This window comes from Littorina saxatilis, linkage group LG8 (assembly GCF_037325665.1).
Source record: "Littorina saxatilis isolate snail1 linkage group LG8, US_GU_Lsax_2.0, whole genome shotgun sequence".
Classification (NCBI taxonomy): domain Eukaryota; kingdom Metazoa; phylum Mollusca; class Gastropoda; order Littorinimorpha; family Littorinidae; genus Littorina; species Littorina saxatilis.
In genome coordinates this window covers 5,888,006-5,910,349 of record NC_090252.1, presented here as the reverse complement: position 1 = coordinate 5,910,349, position 22,344 = coordinate 5,888,006, and the positions used below count along the sequence as shown (strand labels likewise).

Genomic DNA, 22,344 nt, shown 5'->3' with positions numbered 1-22,344 from the left:
CAATGTCGTAACTGAAACCTGGGTCAATCGGCAAAATGAATTCAACAAAATGACCAACCTTTGATAAAAGTGAACACTTATTAATCGCCCCTTCTCACCAAAGCTCACAGCGATGTACAATAGCAACAGCGTGCACACACACACACACACACACACACACACACACACACACACACACACACACACACACACACACACACACACACACACACAAACACACACACACACACACACAGGAAGTAGCTTGGCTGCTAATGTTTGCTATGTGTGCACGTGGAAGAATGCCCTTACTCAACCTAAAGGCTTGAAGATCTGGCTGTTGTGTGCGCACTCGTTTACTCTGGAAGGAAGACATCTTTTAAGTTTTGTAGAATATAAGAACAATTGCGAAGAAAAGCACAAATGCGTGGACAGAAATTTAACTATCGAAAAAAGTAATCGATACTTTGATAAGGAAAACTTATTGATAATAACAAACAAAAACAAATGACGCTCTATCAAATGAAATCAAATCAAATCAGATCAAATTAACTTTATTATCTGACATGGAGAAATTGCAGTGGTGGTGCATGTCACATAAAGACAAACGTTAATAATATATTTAAATATTCATCGAAGAGAAGCAGACAATCAACATGAAACGAAATACAATTGTTTTGTAAAACTTTAAAAAAATTTTTATTTACGAGGATTTATATCGCGCACGTATCTCACCACACAAGGCGACTCAAGGCGCATGTTACCTATTAATGCCGTGTGAGATGGAATTTTTTACACAATATATCACGCATTCACATCGGCCAGTAGATCAACAGCCTATAGGCGCTGCATCCACTTTTCACGGCCTATTATTCCAGGTCACACGGGTATTTTGGTGGACATTTTTATCTACGCCTATACAATTTTGCCAGGAAAGACCCTTTTGTCAATCGTGGGATCTTTAACGTGCATACCCCAATGTAGTGTACACGAAGGGACCTCGGTTTATCGTCTCATCCGAAAGACTAGCACTGACTTGAACCCACCACCTTGGTTAGGAAAGGGGGGAGAAAATTGCTGACGCCCTGACCCAGGGTCGAACTCGCAACCTCTCGCTTCCGAGCGCAAGTGCGTTACCACTCGGCCACCCAGTCTCTATCTTTAGGGATAACGTGACATTATGTCTGGTTTGCATACAACACTGTTTGCTTTAAGCTGATCGTGATAAGTATCTACTTCCCTTTGCACTTTGCACTGATAAGTCATTGTGCTGTGTATTTCAGAAGAATACTTTTCGAAGTGAAAGCATATTACGTAAACATTGCAACCACCACATAATGTACTTTTGTTTTTGTAATATAACTGTACACGTATACACAACTTGATTCAGACTGTCTTAATTATTGTGTGATTGTTTTGGTTTTTGTCACACATCTAGGAGTAAACATACGTGTCGGACGAATCATGTAAAAGGCTCAAACGACGGTGCTAACAACAACAACAACAACAACAACAACAACAACAACAACAACAACAACAACAGCATCATCAACAACAACAACAACAACAACAACAACAACAACAGCATCATCAACAACAACAGCAACAACAACAACAGCAACTGTTTCTTTGGTCTAAGTGGTGGTATGGGTAGTGGTGGTGGCATGTGCATGTGCGCGTGTGTGTGTGTGTGTGTGTGTGTGTGTGTGTGTGTGTGTGTGTGTGTGTGTGTGCGTGTGTGTGTGTTGTGTGTGTGTGTGGTAGATATCTATATATATATATATATACGACTTGGGTGTGTGTGTGTGTGTGTGTGTGTGTGTCTGTGTGTGTGTGTGTGTGTGTGTGTGTGTGTGTGTGTGTATTCGCGATGCACGGCCAAAGTTCTCGATGGATCTGCTTCAAATTTGGTGGGCATATTCAGGTAGACCCCGGACACAACCTGGTCGATGATAATTTTCAACACGTGCTCTCAGCTCTAGATATTCTAGAAGAATACCCGGCTTCGCCGGGTGAATCGCGAGACAGAGACAGACAGCGTGGCGGTTCGCCGTCTTAGAGCACGTGTTGAACATTTTCATCCACCAGTTTGTGTCCACTGAAAGGAAGGCAAGAACATACAGAGAGACAAAAGCCGCCAGACCCCATCACAAACAGAACTCTACAATCCACAGGTGTTGCCTGGCGAGCTAGCTATAAATAGTTCACAACTTCTAAGGCGAACAACTCTGCAGAGTCTGTTGTGAAGGGCGACGGTAGTCTCCTTGTCACACTCGACCCCCTTTGAATGAACTTTGTCCCCAAAGTTCCGAACCATGGACCCCCCAAGCTTAGGTCCCTCCCAGGTTGGTGGAATGGGAACAGCACGAAAATGATTCAGTGGCCATAATGCCATTCCTGAACATATCATGTCGAGTCCCATCCCTGTCGACGACGTCAAATGTAACCGAGTGCCGAAACACCACAATCACCTTTGAAGGCGAAGTCCTCTCAAACGGGATTGAGAATTTTAGAGCTTATTTCTAAGCCCTATATTAACTGTTATGGCTTCTCAAAGGCCAGAACATACAGAGAGACAAAAGCCGCCAGACCCCATCACAAACAGAACTCTACAATCCACAGGTGTTGCCTCCACACACACACACACACACACACACACACACACACACACACACACACACACACACACACACACACACAGAGAACACAACTGAAGTTCAATATCAGCACACCCTTACGCAACATACCCACTACTTCAGACACACAGGCTACATCTGCCCCTCGGACGTACGCAACACACAATTCACCCAGCCATACAGCTCCACATGCGCTTACTCATTCATGCAGCACTCTAGCACCCGGCCATGTACAACTCACACACTGGAACCCTCATACGGCTACATATTGCATTATAACACCCGCACAAACATTACAACCTCAAACATCGTACTAGATCTACAACTAACAAGCATGCATCCACTATCATGCACCGAATACATCATCATACATTACATCATAACATATTGCATTATAACACACGCACAAACATTACAACATCAAACATCGTACTATATCTACAACTAACAAACAATCATACACTATCAAACACCAAGTACATCATCGTACATTAAATTACATCGTACCCCCTCACCCCACCCCACCCCACCATACATTCACAATCGACACAGAATACATCATCATACATATATACATTACATCATAACCCCCATACATTATCACAAATTACATTACATCATACCCCACCCCCCCACCCCTATACGTACCAAAGTTCACAGCACTCATTGTCCTTCCGCAGTCACAGTTCGCATCACCCATAGTCATCACAGCACAGTTCACATTACCCATAGTCCTCACAGGGTACATGTTGCCCACGGGTACATGCAAGGAAAGCCGCGTTCTGGACAGTGCAGTGACCTTCTAAAAATAGTAACGGGAATATGGATTGACGCCACACGAAGGAAGGGAGATAAACGCAAAACACTGGAGAAGATAAGGAAGAGTTACTGGGAATGGATGTAGTGGATCTACAGAAAAACCAAAATCGGTTCAGCGCTGCGCGCTGAGAGCACGTGTTGAAAATTCTCATCGACCAGGTTGTGTCCGGGGTCTACCTGAATATGCCCACCAAATTTGAAGCAGATCCATCGAGAACTTTGGCCGTGCATCGCGAACACACACACAGACACACAGACAGACACACACACAGACAGACACACACACAGACAGACACACACAAGTCGTATATATAGATAGATATAGATATATATAGAAGATATTAGATATATGTGTGTGTGTGAGGGGGTAAACTGCCACCTATCAAGACATACCAGGTGAACTGCTTTTAAAGTTACAAACAACAACAGATGGGGGGGGGCTTAATCACACTGATTTGCCAAACGAAGGCAAGTGAATTGAGTTGGGTGGGATGGTGATACACAAACAAAGCAGAGCCGGTATGCAGAAGTTGCACTTGGGGATTTTAGTCTTAGATAAACTGCAGGGAGGGTACAGTTTATTCCGGACTTAAGTCTCTGACCGCGACTCCTGCATACTGGCACTGGAGGATAAAATGGAAAACTATATATCGGTTGAAGAAACCTTCACTAAATATTACTCATTCCTCAAACCATTACAAATCCATGACACCAAGAGCAAACTGGCTTGTTAACTTTTATCATCCTTTTAGACAAGGGGCAGTGTCGCTCAGTCAGGATGCTCTCTGAAGTGGTCCGCTTCCTCTATGCATGATATATCCGTACTTTGACGTGGGACAATGCATAGTTATACACAAGTGGCCGGAACACACTCAGTGTAGTATTGCAGGGAGTGTTCTTACATTTCCGATGTGCTCTTTCGGTTGTTTACTCGTGTTAGTTTGTTTGTTTGTTTGTTTGCTTAACGCCCAGCCGACCACGAAGGGCCATATCAGGGCGGTGCTGCTTTGACATATAATGTGCGCCACACACAAGACAGAAGTCGCAGCACAGGCTTCATGTCCTAGCACTAACCCCATAATGCCAGACGCCAGGCGGAGCAGCCACTAGATTGCCAATTTTAAAGTCTTTGGTATGACCCGGCCGAGGTTCGAACCCACGACCTCCCGATCACGGGGCGGACGCCTTACCACTAGGCCAACCGTGCCGGTATTTACTCGTGTTAGTTTTAGAACAGAATAAACAAGTCGCGTAAGGCGAAATTACTACATTTAGTCAAGCTGTGGAACTCACAGAATGAAACTGAACGCACTGCATTTTTTCACAATGACCGCAGTCCGCCGCTTGTGCAAAACGGAGTGAAACTGACGAGCCTGTTTAGCGCGGTAGTGGTTTCGCTGTGCTGCATAGCATGCTTTTCTGTGCCTCTCTTCGTTTTAACTTTCTGAGCGTGTTTTAATCCAAACATATCATATCTATATGTTTTTTGAATCAGTAACCGACAAGGAATAAGATGACATTGTTTTTAAATCGATTTCGGAAATTTAATTTTGATAATAATTTTTATATTTTTAATTTTCAGAGATTGTTTTTAATCCAAATATAACATATTTATATGTTTTTGGAATCAGGAAATGATGTAGAATAAGATGAACGTAAATTTGGATCGTTTTATATAAACAAAAAAATTATTACAATTTTCAGATTTTTAATAACCAAAGTCATAAATTAATTTTTAAGCCACCAAGCTGAAATGCAATACCTAAGTCCGGCCTTCGTCGAAGATTGCTTTACAAAAATGTCAATCAATTTGATTGAAAAATGAGGGTGTGACAGTGCCGCCTCAACTTTTACAAAAGGCCGGATATGACGTCATCAAAGACATTTATCGAAAAATGAAAAATACTTCTGGGGATATCATACCCAGGAACTCTCATGTAAAATTTCATAAAGATCGGTCCAGTAGTTTACTCTGAATCGCTCTACACACACACACAGACACACACACACAAACACACACACACACACACAAACACACACACACACACACACACACACACACACACACACACACACACACACACACACACACACACACACACACACACACACACACGCAGAGACAGACAGACAGACACACAAACACCACGACCCTCGTCTCGGTTCCCCCCTCTATGTTAAAACATTTAGTCAAAACTTTACTAAATGTAAAAAGAAGTCAGTGTGGGTGTGTGTGTGTGTGTGTGTGTGTGTGTGTGTGTGTGTGTGTGTGTGTGTGTGTGTGTTTGTGTGTGTATGTGTGTAAAAGATAGAGAGAGAGATAGAGAGAGAGATAGTATGTGTGTGGCTGCTTTGAGTGCTGCCGTTGCTGTTATCAAAACTGCCTATTAATCATTAACTCAAGTCGTGCTTTCCTATCGGACTAAGAATAGGAAAAACAAAAAGGGGAGAAATTGCCAAAGCTCAGGTTTTGTCATGTTAATCGGCTTCAACCATTGTCTCCGCTCTTGCCTTTCGCAGCTGTCAAAAAGGCATGATCCTTTATTAAAATGAGTTGATACATGGGCACGTACAGCGTGTTGATATAAAAACATACTCTAGAAACAGACCCACCTACGCTACCGTGGGAGCTGTACAAAAAAACCGCATCTATAATCTTTTTTTGCCAGAATCGAACAAATAGTTTTAGGTATTCTCAATTAATTGTATTTGAATTGCTGTGTATCTGTCACTTTTCTCAGTCCCTCTTTGCAAAGAAAAACATGTGCAAGTAAGCGTTGAACATCGTTTCGGAATTATGGTGTCCATTAATATTTTGTTCTTTAATTAACAAAAAAGAAAATTAATTAACTCTATATTCCAACTATTACCAGTCTATGTGTCTATGTCTGTCTCTCTCAAACTCTCTATTTCACTTTTCTCTCTCTCTCTCTCTCTCTCTCTCTCTCTCTCTCTCTCTCTCTCTCTCTCTCTCTCTCTCTCTCGTGTATTGATTCATACTTTTTTTTAAGAAAACAATAACAGCCCTTTTCTACACTCATTATCAAACAAAAGTGATGGAAGAAAACATAGCAACAACCACCAGCAGTAACTACAGCAATCAAAGTGTGTAGACCTATTCAAAACTAATCATTTGCCACAGTCACTTGATTGCAAAATTGAAGCATTACCAACATGTAGTGGTGCGGTACTATAGTAACCCACACGTCGAATTATTGGTACATCATATCTATCCAGTGTCAGGTTCAGCGATAGTCAGTGCCTGTGGCAAAAACCCGACACAAAAGCAAAAAGTACACACACACAAAATTACTTCTGAACTATCACAGGAAATTAAAACGGATTCATACAGAAACAGAAAATAGAGATGGAAACTCTAAAGTGTCAATTGTGAAGTATGATGATCCGGTTAGATACATATTTAAATCTACACACACACTATTGAATATCTTCCCTATGAATCGGTCATCAGTGATAACTGAGAAGAAACACAATTGACAGCAGACCTACGATCTGTGGATGGAATGTCGTGATCACCACTGCTGTCACTCAACTGGTTTTAGTATTAAATAAAACATGCAATTATGATTTCTCTCATAGTCACCGAATTTTCCAGAATAATTGGCTAAGCATGACTTGAGAACATCAATGGGACCTGGTGTTGTGCCTGCTGAAAACTATGGGGAACACGAACTGCTGGATAACAGTTCTTGCTGCATTTTGTTGTTGCTGTCACTGTGAGTATAGTACACAGGGTGCGTGCGTCACGTGTAAAGTCTTCTTGCTGCATTGTGTTGTTGCTGTCACTGTGAGTATAGTACACAGGGTGCGTGCGTCACGTGTAAAGTCTTCTTGCTGCATTGTGTTGTTGCTGTCACTGTGAGTATAGTACACAGGGTGCGTGCGTCACGTGTAAAGTCTTCTTGCTGCATTTTGTTGTTGCTGTCAGTGTGAGTATAGTACACAGGGTGCGTGCGTCACGTGTAAAGTCTTCTTGCTGCATTTTGTTGTTGCTGTCACTGTGAGTATAGTACACAGGGTACGTGCGTCACGTGTAAAGTCTTCTTGCTGCATTGTGTTGTTGCTGTCACTGTGAGTATAGTACACAGGGTGCGTGCGTCACGTGTAAAGTCTTCTTGCTGCATTTTGTTGTTGCTGTCACTGTGAGTATAGTACACAGGGTGCGTGCGTCACGTGTAAAGTCTTCTTGCTGCATTGTGTTGTTGCTGTCACTGTGAGTATAGTACACAGGGTGCGTGCGTCACGTGTAAAGTCTTCTTGCTGCATGTTGTTGTTGCTGTCACTGTGAGTATAGTACACAGGGTGCGTGCGTCACGTGTAAAGTCTTCTTGCTGCATGTTGTTGTTGCTGTCACTGTGAGTATAGTACACAGGGTGCGTGCGTCACGTGTAAAGTCTTCTTGCTGCATTTTGTTGTTGCTGTCACTGTGAGTATAGTACACAGGGTGCGTGCGTCACGTGTAAAGTCTTCTTGCTGCATTGTGTTGTTGCTGTCACTGTGAGTATAGTACACAGGGTGCGTGCGTCACGTGTAAAGTCTTCTTGCTGCATTTTGTTGTTGCTGTCACTGTGAGTATAGTACACAGGGTGCGTGCGTCACGTGTAAAGTCTTCTTGCTGCATTTTGTTGTTGCTGTCACTGTGAGTATAGTACACAGGGTGCGTGCGTCACGTGTAAAGTCTTCTTGCTGCATTGTGTTGTTGCTGTCACTGTGAGTATAGTACACAGGGTGCGTGCGTCACGTGTAAAGTCTTCTTGCTGCATTGTGTTGTTGCTGTCACTGTGAGTATGATACACAGGGTGCGTGCGTCACGTGTAAAGTCTTCTTGCTGCATTTTGTTGTTGCTGTCACTGTGAGTATGATACACAGGGTGCGTGCGTCACGTGTAAAGTCTTCTTGCTGCATTTTGTAGTTGCTGTCACTGTGAGTATGATACACAGGGTGCGTGCGTCACGTGTAAAGTCTTCTTGCTGCATTTTGTTGTTGCTGTCACTGTGAGTATAGTACACAGGGTGCGTGCGTCACGTGTAAAGTCTTCTTGCTGCATTTTGTTGTTGCTGTCACTGTGAGTATAGTACACAGGGTGCGTGCGTCACGTGTAAAGTCTTCTTGCTGCATTGTGTTGTTGCTGTCACTGTGAGTATAGTACACAGGGTGCGTGCGTCACGTGTAAAGTCTTCTTGCTGCATTGTGTTGTTGCTGTCACTGTGAGTATAGTACCCAGGGTGCGTGCGTCACGTGTAAAGTCTTCTTGCTGCATTGTGTTGTTGCTGTCACTGTGAGTATAGTACACAGGGTGCGTGCGTCACGTGTAAAGTCTTCTTGCTGCATTTTGTTGTTGCTGTCACTGTGAGTATAGTACACAGGGTGCGTGCGTCACGTGTAAAGTCTTCTTGCTGCATTGTGTTGTTGCTGTCACTGTGAGTATAGTACCCAGGGTGCGTGCGTCACGTGTAAAGTCTTCTTGCTGCATTGTGTTGTTGCTGTCACTGTGAGTATAGTACACAGGGTGCGTGCGTCACGTGTAAAGTCTTCTTGCTGCATTTTGTTGTTGCTGTCACTGTGAGTATAGTACACAGGGTGCGTGCGTCACGTGTAAAGTCTTCTTGCTGCATTTTGTTGTTGCTGTCACTGTGAGTATAGTACACAGGGTGCGTGCGTCACGTGTAAAGTCTTCTTGCTGCATTGTGTTGTTGCTGTCACTGTGAGTATGATACACAGGGTGCGTGCGTCACGTGTAAAGTCTTCTTGCTGCATTTTGTTGTTGCTGTCACTGTGAGTATAGTACACAGGGTGCGTGCGTCACGTGTAAAGTCTTCTTGCTGCATTGTGTTGTTGCTGTCACTGTGAGTATAGTACACAGGGTACGTGCGTCACGTGTAAAGTCTTCTTGCTGCATTTTGTTGTTGCTGTCACTGTGAGTATAGTACACAGGGTGCGTGCGTCACGTGTAAAGTCTTCTTGCTGCATTGTTGTTGCTGTCACTGTGAGTATAGTACACAGGGTGCGTGCGTCACGTGTAAAGTCTTCTTGCTGCATTGTGTTGTTGCTGTCACTGTGAGTATAGTACACAGGGTGCGTGCGTCACGTGTAAAGTCTTCTTGCTGCATTGTGTTGTTGCTGTCACTGTGAGTATAGTACACAGGGTGCGTGCGTCACGTGTAAAGTCTTCTTGCTGCATTTTGTTGTTGCTGTCACTGTGAGTATAGTACACAGGGTGCGTGCGTCACGTGTAAAGTCTTCTTGCTGCATTTTGTTGTTGCTGTCACTGTGAGTATAGTACACAGGGTACGTGCGTCACGTGTAAAGTCTTCTTGCTGCATTTTGTTGTTGCTGTCACTGTGAGTATAGTACACAGGGTGCGTGCGTCACGTGTAAAGTCTTCTTGCTGCATTGTGTTGTTGCTGTCACTGTGAGTATAGTACACAGGGTACGTGCGTCACGTGTAAAGTCTTCTTGCTGCATTTTGTTGTTGCTGTCACTGTGAGTATAGTACACAGGGTGCGTGCGTCACGTGTAAAGTCTTCTTGCTGCATTTTGTTGTTGCTGTCACTGTGAGTATAGTACACAGGGTGCGTGCGTCACGTGTAAAGTCTTCTTGCTGCATTGTGTTGTTGCTGTCACTGTGAGTATAGTACACAGGGTGCGTGCGTCACGTGTAAAGTCTTCTTGCTGCATTGTGTTGTTGCTGTCACTGTGAGTATAGTACACAGGGTGCGTGCGTCACGTGTAAAGTCTTCTTGCTGCATTTTGTTGTTGCTGTCAGTGTGAGTATAGTACACAGGGTGCGTGCGTCACGTGTAAAGTCTTCTTGCTGCATTTTGTTGTTGCTGTCACTGTGAGTATAGTACACAGGGTGCGTGCGTCACGTGTAAAGTCTTCTTGCTGCATTTTGTTGTTGCTGTCACTGTGAGTATGATACACAGGGTGCGTGCGTCACGTGTAAAGTCTTCTTGCTGCATTTTGTTGTTGCTGTCACTGTGAGTATAGTACACAGGGTGCGTGCGTCACGTGTAAAGTCTTCTTGCTGCATTTTGTTGTTGCTGTCACTGTGAGTATAGTACACAGGGTGCGTGCGTCACGTGTAAAGTCTTCTTGCTGCATTTTGTTGTTGCTGTCACTGTGAGTATAGTACACAGGGTACGTGCGTCACGTGTAAAGTCTTCTTGCTGCATTTTGTTGTTGCTGTCACTGTGAGTATGATACACAGGGTGCGTGCGTCACGTGTAAAGTCTTCTTGCTGCATTTTGTTGTTGCTGTCACTGTGAGTATAGTACACAGGGTGCGTGCGTCACGTGTAAAGTCTTCTTGCTGCATTTTGTTGTTGCTGTCACTGTGAGTATAGTACACAGGGTGCGTGCGTCACGTGTAAAGTCTTCTTGCTGCATTTTGTTGTTGCTGTCACTGTGAGTATGATACACAGGGTGCGTGCGTCACGTGTAAAGTCTTCTTGCTGCATTTTGTTGTTGCTGTCACTGTGAGTATAGTACACAGGGTGCGTGCGTCACGTGTAAAGTCTTCTTGCTGCATTTTGTTGTTGCTGTCACTGTGAGTATAGTACACAGGGTGCGTGCGTCACGTGTAAAGTCTTCTTGCTGCATTTTGTTGTTGCTGTCACTGTGAGTATAGTACACAGGGTGCGTGCGTCACGTGTAAAGTCTTCTTGCTGCATTTTGTTGTTGCTGTCACTGTGAGTATGATACACAGGGTGCGTGCGTCACGTGTAAAGTCTTCTTGCTGCATTTTGTTGTTGCTGTCAGTGTGAGTATAGTACACAGGGTGCGTGCGTCACGTGTAAAGTCTTCTTGCTGCATTTTGTTGTTGCTGTCACTGTGAGTATAGTACACAGGGTACGTGCGTCACGTGTAAAGTCTTCTTGCTGCATTTTGTTGTTGCTGTCACTGTGAGTATGATACACAGGGTGCGTGCGTCACGTGTAAAGTCTTCTTGCTGCATTTTGTTGTTGCTGTCACTGTGAGTATAGTACACAGGGTGCGTGCGTCACGTGTAAAGTCTTCTAAGGCCAAAAAAAAATAAAAAATAGGTGTGGTTACGGTAACAAAGCCAAAAAAAATAGGGTGGGAAGGTAGGCAATCACTTTTTTTTAAAACTTTTTTTTCTAATGTGTACAAATTAAACCTACTTGACAGGAAAATAAGTGTGCGACTCGGGCGATTTCGCTTTCATTGCGTTTTCTGCACTCGTTTTTTTTTGTTTTGACAAATGTAATAAAAAGTTATAGGGTCGGCCCCTAAAAATAGGGTAGGTCGGTTACCGTAACCACACCTATTTTTTTTTAGGCCTAAGTGACAGTTACGTTTAGTGTTCTGGATTTGTGTTTGCTTTTTTTTTTTTTGTTGCATGAGCGCATTTGGCCACGCGAATTATTGTGTTACAATGAAATAGGTCATGGCAACTCATTGCAGCTGTAGCTTGAGATTGCTTGCAATGTTTTGCTATATATGCAAGTACGGAAGTCAAGTAGATTGGTAGGTAGCTAGTCCACTAATTAGTTAACAACCCGTCTGTACATAGGTACATATTCAATAACCTACACTGCTTGACGGTTAGCCTTTTAGCAACTGCAAACCCGCTTCGTTCTTTATGCCTATCGATCCTTTCTTATTTACATTCTTTCTTAATTGCTTTCTTCCTTTCTTAACTAATTGCAAACGCTCATTTATTCAAGTAGTACATTCGTCAACAGGTACACTCGGTCCGCCTGCTAAACGCAATGTGACATGCGACGTCGACCACACCATCATCACCAGGGCTGCGCACAACGACTCAGACCACCCTGATGCAAGATCAAAGTCAAATCAGAATGCGGACGTGAACGGGTACCCAGCGTTGAACACTACTGCACTTATGCAAGTCTATGATGTCTGTTTTCCGCAAGCAACTGATGAATTTCAGTGTGACGCTTTTCCTGGAAGTATCATTGTCGACTATGACTGTGTGCAAGGTAGGTTTATCTGTTTGAACGACTTTTGGTCGTCAGTATCTTTGTACATTTTGATTCAATTATGTTTTAGCTCAATATTCAGGTAAAATTACTTGCCGAATGGAAGGGGAAAACGAGAGAGAGAGAGAGAGAGAGAGAGAGAGAGAGAGAGAGAGAGAGAGAGAGAGAGAGAGAGAGAGCACAACTCAATGCTTTTGGAAACTTAGAACTGGGAGAGAGAAAGAGAAAGAGAGGGGTAGAGAGAGACAAAGAGGGGGAGAGAGAGAGACAGAGAGAGACAGAGAGAGACAGAGACAGAGACTGAGAGAGAGACACCGAGAGAGAGAGAGAGAGAGAGAGAGAGAGAGAGAGAGAGAGAGCACAGCGCAATGCTTTTGGAAACTTAGAACTGGGAGAGAGAGAGAGAGAGAGAGAGAGAGAGAGAGAGAGAGAGAGAGAGAGAGAGAGAGAGAGAGAGGGAGAGAGAGAGATAGAGAGAGAGAGACGCTTTGACGCTTTGGGAGTTTATTGTCCTCAGCTTTAAAAGCCCTTTAGACAAGGGGATATAATTTAAAGAAGAAATAAACATAACCATCTCTGCAAACACATCCACACACACACTCCTCTCTCTCTCTCTCTGCCACACACACAAACGTACGCTCGCGCTCACATACGGATTCTTCCTCCCGGTTGCATAATCATCATACAATAATGCATTAAAATTCGTTAAAAAGTCTAAAAGCATCAACACATCATTAAAAACTTAAATCATTAAGAATGTTAAGGGAACAGACCACCCATCTGTTGTTTACTTAATACTCTACAATGTACATTCTCTTTCTTCCATTTTTTTCTTCCTTATATCCAAAGCCATGGCAATAAAACATGCAAGTGGTCTCATCACTCTCAAATCACTCGATGCCAGCAGTCGAAACACCGTGTTCATGTCGGGCTGAGAGGACGCACATTCTAAAATTGCAAACTTTTGTCTCAAACTCGCATAACATTTACACTTGAAGAGGAAGTGGACTTCATCTTCTGGTTCCTCAGTACACAATGGACATAAGCAATTTTGTACTTGTTCATCAATTACAAACCACTGTTTATTGCTAAACAACCCACATGTCCTCAGTCTGAATCTTGCAAAATTATCCCTTCTCCATCTATCCGTAATGCACAAATATTTCTCTGCTTGAAATGCACATTTGAAGGAATAAAACCACTTATACTTCACATTTTCTTCTATTTCAGAATGCCAATTCTGTGAGAGAGAGAGAGAGAGAGACTGACACTGACACTGACACAGTTTAATTGAATATGGGCCTACAGCCCCTTTCAATGGGGGGGGGGGGGGGGTACACATGAATCACAGGAAAAAATAGAAAACATGATATTGAAACGTATGCAAAATACACAGTGGTTTGTTCCAAGCTTTCCTCTATCTATAATCTTGCACATCAATGCTGCCTAATATATACATACAACCGAACAATAAATACAGCAACAACAAAACCTTCAGCGACAATTAATCCTCATTACTATTTAACATTGACAATCTTAACTGAAATGCAAAAAACAAAAACTTTGCTAAATCTACAATTGTTTCTGTGTCTTGTTTTTTAAACATTGCAATCATACTGCCCAACTGATCACCAACACTTAAAAACTGTGCTAAATACTTTATTCTTAGCTCACAATATGTTTGGCATTCAAACAAAAAATGGATTTCGGTCTCTAATTTATCTTCACAAAAGGGACAACACTTGTTTTCTGTTGAATTTTGGAAGCGATATCTGTGGATATTTATCTGTGAAACGCCCATTCTAAATTGAGCGATGACATTTCTGTACACATCTTTCCATAAAATGCCCACATAACGTTCTTTTTCAAAACAGGCTTTATAATTTCCATACAGTGATAGGCGCTCACTCGAGTCCAAATGATTACGCCAATCATGGCAGAAGGAACTGCAGAGCCTCTCCTTCAGTTCTGCAAAAAACACCCTCTCGTTTCCACATCCAAACATCCAAACTTGGTAAAATCCATTTTCACACAGAACTGCCTTTACATGCGTTACCCATGTGGTACCACCTTTTTCGTGGAGGTTGAACAACATTTTGTATGCCTTCTTTGAATAAAAATTGTCTGGCTGTCTCAATAACCGTAACCAATATTTAATCAACCTTGTGACTGTTGTCACCCAAAGAGGATACCTACCCAATTCACCATACACAACATCATTGGGAGTTTTCTCTACTACGTGCAGAAACCGTTTACATGCAAATAAATGAACACGTTCCAATTGGTCATACTTCTCATAACCCCAAATTTCGGCTCCATATGTTAATACTGGCAATACTTGCGCATCAAATAACTTAAAAAATACATCAAATGAGTTACAACCCATGTTCTTTAAAGTATTCAAAATTTCGATCGTGCTTCGCTTTGCTCTTGTTGCTGCGTCTTCAATTGCGACGCCATAACTATGTCTTGTTGAAAAGGTAAGGCCAAGATATTTATACGAATTTACAACTTCCAACTGATTCCCATCAAAAATCCATTTTTCTCTTGCACTTAGAAATCCGCCTTTTCTGAAAACTATTATTTTTGATTTATCTAGATTTACTCTAAGACACAGACGTTGCATTGCAGTACATAAAACGTTTAACTGGTTCTGTAATCCAATAACAGTGGATGCTATCAAAGTGAGATCGTCAGCAAACAATAGCAAAAAAAGTTCAAGTTCCGTCGGACCGAGGGACACACCATGTTTGCCCTTTTCAATAATTTCGTTCGCCAACTCATTGATTAACAAAGAAAACAGCATTGGGCTCATAACACAACCTTGTTTCAGCCCTTGTAGACATTCGAAATAGTCCGTATAACCCTCACTGGAAAGGACACGTGCTTCAACTGTGGCATACATAGCTCTTATCATTCTTAACATTCTTCCGCTGACACCTGATCTCATCAACACGGACCACAACACAGAGCGGTTAACAGTATCGTAAGCCTTTCTAAAATCTATAAAACCAACATACAACTTAGATCGTTTTAACAGATGTTTCTCAATGGCGGCATGCAGAGTGAAAATATGATCTGTGGTGGAACGTCCCTTTCTGAAACCAGCTTGTACATCGTTCAAAACGGAGTTTTCTTCCGACCACAGAACCAGTCTGTTATTAATAACTTGGGTAAATACTTTGCTCAAAATGCTCAGAAGTGATATGCCTCGGTAATTATCCGGATTATTTCTGTCTCCTTTCTTATATAAGGGAATAATAGTCGCCTTCGTCCATTGGAGCGGGAAGTGTCCTTTAGAAAACAAATAATTAAAATATTTTTTCAAAAATGGCAACATCTCATTTTCAACTGTTTTTATCATTTCTGCCAAAATACTGTCTGGGCCTGCTGCTTTTCCTGTTTTCAAATGTTTAATCGCTTTTCGTATTTCGGCTCCAGTAATTTCTGCATCCAACATGTCATTAAAAACACCGTCTGCGGTAGCACATACATCCTCCTCCGCATTTATGTCAACTCCTTCATTGAATACTCCTTCAAAATGCTTCAACCAATCTTCCTTCTCAATACAATTCATTATCCTTCTCTTCGTTCTATGCCTGCGAATTTCAGCCCAAAAGTTTTTTGGGCTTTGCATTGAATCAAGCAAAGCATCTAAGGATGCTTTCTTTTCTTGATTCCTCTTTACATTCTTCAAACCATTGTACTCTTTACGCTGTTCTTCATACAGACCATAATCTTCCTTAAAATTAGTGTGTCGGAAGTGTCTTAAACATTTTCTCACTTCTTTTCGTTTGATATGGCATTCTTTGTCGAACCATACTGCTGTTTGTGTTTTGGATTGCCCCCCTTGAATAATGACCCTTTTCATGCAATCTGCCGCAATCAAAACAGCATCAGTAAACATATCAAGAGATCTTTCTGGACATTCATCAATCATTGCCTGTGCGTCATTCACATTTTCAATAAACTCTTCAGATAAAACACAATTTGTAAATTGCAGAACCTTTTCTTTACTCCAAAAAAACTTTTCAAATTTCACACAATTTCGGTTTTTTTTCAACCTTTCTTCTGCAACCTGGCATTTACACACCATTTCGAGTGGCATATGGTCAGACTCGATTCGATCGGCTACAATCATTCTGTGAACAAAATCTGAAAAATCAAAACTGGCGAGAAAATAATCTATAACACTAAAACCGTGCACAGACAAATATGTAAATTTACCCTGATCATCTCCTCGAGCACTTCCATTCATCAACTCAAAATCATAACATACACACAAATCCAACAACTTTTTACCAAAACCGTTAATTTCCTTATCTTGAGATACGCGACTGGTTTCCCATAAGGAGGGACTATCACTTATATCAGTTTCGCCAATACTTTGACTAAAAGCTCTATTAACCTGATAGTCACCAGTTCTCGCATTAAAATCACCAGTGCAAATTACATATACGTCACTCTGGGTTTCCAACAAGTCACCAATACACCTTTCCAATTCTGTTATCTGGCAGTCGCATTCAGTCTGGTTATAAAACGGACTTCCATACGGAGGAATATAGGTCACTATATATAATACGTCCTTATCACTACCAAACAAACACTTTGACAGTTTCAATACAATAACGTTACTGCAGTCAACGGAAACCTGGTCTACAAAATTACACAGAAACTCCTTTACTAAAACCAAAATTCCACCAGATCGTCTTCCATGAGAAGAGAGTTTCACCGCTGGATAGATAAATTTCAAATAATCAAGAAAAGTGTTAGTCAAATCAAAGTCATTATCAATAAAGGTTTCTGTAAGTGCTACAAAATCAAAACGTTCAAGATAACTAATCAGGTTATTATCGGAAAGCTTGTTTACTAACCCTCCAATATTGTATGACACAAAACTTATATACTGTGAGCTTAGGGGCCGGCCACATTCCTAGTCCTCTGTACTATTCGCGTCAGCAAAAGGGTTTTCACCCTCTTGGTTTATATCCCCCGAGTCATAGCTATTTGTTCTGTCCACAAGGGGAGAGTCATTTTTGTTGCTTGCTGCTTGGGGAGCCTTAAATATGGTGTCTATCTTTGTCTGGGAAGGAGGGGTTTTACCCCGCCCTCTTCCATAGCCCCGTATAACCTGTGTAGAAGGAGTGGAGCAACTTGCCTTGTTACGCGCAGGGTCCGTTTGGGCACCAACCCGTGTCCGCAGGTTGTACATGGAACCCTGCTGCTCCGTAGTAGAACCCCGAGGATTACGGTCAGTAGTCCTCTGACTGCCTGTACTCGCCTGGCTTGCAGCAGGCTGGCTATCTGCAGGCTCGCTGTCGTGGTCCTCGTCTGCACGCTGTTGTTGGCCATCTCTGCGTCTGGGAGAGCTGGAGGTAGCCTGTGCTTTTCCAGGCGACACAGGGCTGTGGTGTCGTCGATCCCGTCCTGCCTGCGGGGGTGGGAACTCCGTTGAGGAAAGCAATAATCCAGTCGTCTCTCGTGTTGGACGACTGACATTGCTGTGAACGCTGCGGGTTGATTCTGCAAATTGGTCTCTTCCCTGGCGGTTGAAATCTCGTGTAGGGCGTCGCCAGTTCTCTTCTCTACTGACAGACTGACTAGAGAGGTCATACCGATATGTGGCTTCACTGGTAATCAGTTTATCATAGCGTAAACTCGCCCTTTGACCCCTCTGTCTCATCTCACGCTGGACTGGCAACAGAGCTTTCCTTTTATTCTGAACCATTTCGGAAAAATCTTCCCTCACGAATATGCTGTTGTATTGCTCAGAGTCTTTCAGTCTACGTGCACTGATCAAGACCTGCATTTTTTGTTTGTAGGATAAAAACTTGACAACAATGGCATTCCCTGTTCTGTGAGCCCTTTCAATGTCAACTTGTTCCTCAATCCCCATTCCTTCTTGAATAATGTCCTTGACTTTTCTTTCGCTCTCCTCCCATGGTTCAAATTTGTCCCTCCCTAGTGCAACACCAAGGAACAGAAGATTATTTCGCCTACTCTGGTTTTCAAGGTAGTCGCACTTTTGCACAAGCTCATTCACTGCTCCTTTAAGCTGTTGGTTTTCGGACCAGAGTGATTCACACTGAGATTGTAGCCCATGGAAGTTCCTGGCTAACTGTGTTTGGCTTTCCTCTACATCACATAGCCTGTGCTCAATTTTGTTATCCAGACTTGTTAGCCTTTGTTCAATATTCCTACCTTGGATACTGCTTGAACTTTCCATTCTTACAACAGCCTGGTTCAGAGTGTGGCTCAGTTCAGACTGTATGCGATCCATACAGTGTTGCATACTATCTTGGTTGTCGTAATGGTTGGACGATTTTTCATTGGGGAAGAGATAGGCATCATTGCGATCACGGGTTCTGGACTCTCTGTTCTCTCGTCCAAAATGGCCTGGTCCTGGGCCTGGATTAGATTCGACATCACCACAGGTAAGAAGGTACCCTACTATGAATATGGAGGCATAGACTGTCATCACCAGAAAGTGCGTTGCAATACACTGTGCGTTGAAGCAGACCTTCAATCTGCACTGTTCACTTCTTGACTGTGCAATTTTGTCTCTGGCGGTAACAGACGTTGCCAGCATCAGGAATAGTCGGTGTATGTGGGCTAAAGTATCGGCCACCGCAGGGGAACATTCACTGTTCACACTGCCATCACTGCCAACACTGCAGCTTGTGTTGTCACTGAGAGATGTTTGACAGGTATCACTTCTCCAACAGGTAGTCACAAACACAAACAGAAGGCCGATTAAAACCGTGCGTGCAAAGCTCAGCGGCCACTGTACCGTGAGTTGTTTTGTCCGTGCGACCATAGCCAGGTTTGCTCTTTTCTGCATGAAAAACTGAAATCTCCAATAAAACAGTCCACAACTTGATCTAACGCACAAATTTGTTGTCGGCATTGTCAGCAGATCATAACACACACGTAGGTACACAACATTCCATCGACAGATAGCTAATGAAGCCGTAAATCAAGATTTTTCACAGAGCGATCTTACCCCAGCTAGTCGATCCTGTGATCACGTGCCCTCGACCGAGAGAGAGAGAGAGAGAGAGAGAGAGAGAGAGAGAGAGAGAGAGAGAGAGAGAGAGCACAGCTCAATGCTTTTGGAAGCTTAGAACTGGGAGAGAGAGAGAAAGAGAGGGGGGAGAGAGAGACAGACAGACAGAGAGAGAGAGAGAGAGAGAGAGAGAGAGAGAGAGAGAGAGAGAGAGAGAGAGAGAGAAAGATTGAGAGAGAGACAGAGACAGACAGAGACAGACAGAGACAGATAGAGAGAGAATCACTAAATGCTTATGGAAACATAGAAATGTGAACGTGCTGAGATTTGTCTTTGTTAGGATTCTCATAATACACACACATAAGGTATGTACTATTTTTCAGGACCAGTCCACGATCCGTGCTACAGGCTAGAAGCACACGTTCAGAACATCACACTCCGCCGACACTGGAAGACATTACCAGCCTCGCACAACTGGACAGGCGACATACCGGAGTGTTCATGCCAGATATTGTCCCCCGTTGACCAACCGTTTGACCTCACAGCTGTCAACTTGCACGAGGCAAAGAACGGCAAGGATTCACTGATCAAAGTCATCTCAGTGTCTTCTGTCTCTCGGAAAGACACCCCCCTTGCCCTGACGCCTTATCCCCGGGAAAAAAAGATCACATCTAACAGAGTAACTGTCAAGTTTCAAAACAGCTTGAAAACGGCCGTGCAGATTGTGGCCATAAGAGGTTAGTGGAGTGAAAAATGCACTGATGAAGTATGGACGAACTCAGCTTGCTTGCACGACTGTCTTTGTGTCTGTCTGTCTGTGTGCCTGCCTGCCTGTCTGTCTGGCTGTCTGTCTGTCTGGCTGTCTATCTGTCAGGCTGTCTGTCTGGCTGTCTGTCTGGCTGTCTGTCTGTCTGGCTGTCTGTCTGGCTGTCTGTCTGGCTGTCTGGCTGTCTGGCTGTCTGTCTGGCTGTCTGTCTGGCTGTCTGTCTGGCTGTCTGTCTGTCTGGCTGTCTGCCTGGCTGTCTGTCTGGCTGTCTGTCTGGCTGTCTGGCTGGCTGTCTGGCTGTCTGGCTGTCTGTCTGGCTGTCTGGCTGTCTGGCTGTCTGTAAACGCTGTTGGGGAAGTTTTGGACTTGAAATGGACTCAAAATCACAACAGTTGTTAAATATATTCGAGCTTAGGAATCTTGTTAAAAGTATTCTGTTCAATCAATTTTGGATGTGTAAGTTATGAAATAAGAAATACAGAAAATGCACACTGCTGTACACGTATGACTGGCTTCAATTCTCTCCAAATGACGGATTGTTTTTTCTATTCTTAGCATCCAACAGCAATGTGAACATTTCATGTGAGGGACGTGACGAACTCACCTCAACTATTCAACCTTTCATCGATGACATCACATCCGTTGATCGTAAGTTTATGAATCCCACGATTATGAATCATATCATTCCTGTCAAAATAGTGCGTGTTTTCCTTAAAACATTAATTTATTGGTTGCATTGTTGTTGTTGTTGTTGTTGTTGTTGTTGTTGTTGTTGTTGTTGTTGTTGTTGTTTTTGCCTGTCCCGACTTTTGTTCCTTGTCCCAGTGTGCTCTCACAGCGCCCCGTTCCAGCATTCACTGCTCCATCCAAATCTGAATTTCGTTCCGCTGCCAAAAGTAACTTGTGATTGGTGTCTTTAAAATGTGCAGTTCTTGACGGGGGAACGTCAACGGATGGTCACTTCGCTAGTTTCAGCTTTCCACTTTGGGGTAATACACATACGTACACACACATGCGAACACACATGCACAGACACACACATTACATCACATACATGCGCAAGCAAGTTGAACGCTCACACTTGCACATGGCAACATGCAGACAGAACAGAACAGAACAAGAAAAGAGGCAGTCCTTGGGTTTGCAGTGGGGTTTTTTCTGTTTGTTTCTACGTCTTATGCTTTCTTCTGCCATCAGTCTCTGTGTCCTTCGTGTAGGTCTTTTCTGCCTTTCTTTCTGGGTCCAAGTCTTTCTTTGCTTCTTTCTTTCTGTCTTTCTGTCTGTCTGTTTTCTTTCTTTCTGTCTTGCTGTCTTTCTAGCTGCTTTTCTTTCCTGCTTAGCAGCAACTGACTTTCTTCTGTTTTTCCTTCTTCCTTTCTTGTTTTCTTTATTTTCCCCCTTATTGTCAGTTCTTCTTTTCATCTTCTCTTTCTGTCATTACTTCGGTCTTTCGTTCATTCCTTCTCTGTTGTCATCTTTTCTATTTTTTTTATTTGGCTGTTTGATCCTCCTTCTTTTCTCATTGTCTGTCTGTCAATCCTTCCTCTTTTTACATTTAGTCAAGTTTTGACTAAATGTTTTAACATCGAGGGGGAATCGAAACGAGGGTCGTGGTGTATGTGTGTGCGTGCGTGTGTGTCCACTTTCATCTTATTTCTTGTCGGTTCCTGATTCCAAAAACATATAGATATGATATGTTTGGATTAAAAACACGCTCAGAAAGTTAAAACAAAGAGAGGTACAGAAAAGCGTGCTATCCTTCTTAGCGCAACTACTACCCCGCTCTTCTTGTCAATTTCACTGCCTTTGCCATGAGCGGTGGACTGACGATGCTACGAGTATACGGTCTTGCTGAAAAATGGCATTGCGTTCAGTTTCATTCTGTGAGTTCGACAGCTACTTGACTAAATATTGTATTTTCGCCTTACGCGACTTGTTTCATTTTGTTGTAGTTGGCATTTCTTATTTCTTTCGTTTCTCTATTTTTTCCTTTAGTTCCTTTATTCCTCTCTAATTCTGTTAATCATTTGTTTAAATACTCAGAGTTCACTGTGTGCAGATGTTGTAGTGGGGAGTGTGGTGACCACAGTGCTGCTAATCATTCTGATAGTCGTCGTCAGGGCCTGTCGGCGTATACACAGGTACAGGAACA

The 22,344-nt window shown here is 42.9% G+C and overlaps 1 protein-coding gene across 1 annotated transcript in view; it reads left to right on the top strand.

Moving 5' to 3' along the window:
- The first annotated feature begins 6,946 nt into the window (after positions 1 to 6,946).
- Positions 6,947 to 22,344, top strand: part of LOC138972609 (uncharacterized) — an 18,049-nt gene continuing 2,651 nt past the window's right edge. Inside the window, exons 1-6 of the mRNA XM_070345263.1 lie at positions 6,947 to 7,171; positions 12,163 to 12,420; positions 19,810 to 20,163; positions 20,748 to 20,840; positions 21,122 to 21,181; positions 22,252 to 22,333. Coding sequence (XP_070201364.1) covers positions 7,114 to 7,171; positions 12,163 to 12,420; positions 19,810 to 20,163; positions 20,748 to 20,840; positions 21,122 to 21,181; positions 22,252 to 22,333 — 905 coding nt within the window. The 5' untranslated portion in view covers positions 6,947 to 7,113. The remainder of the gene's footprint in view (positions 7,172 to 12,162; positions 12,421 to 19,809; positions 20,164 to 20,747; positions 20,841 to 21,121; positions 21,182 to 22,251; positions 22,334 to 22,344) is intronic.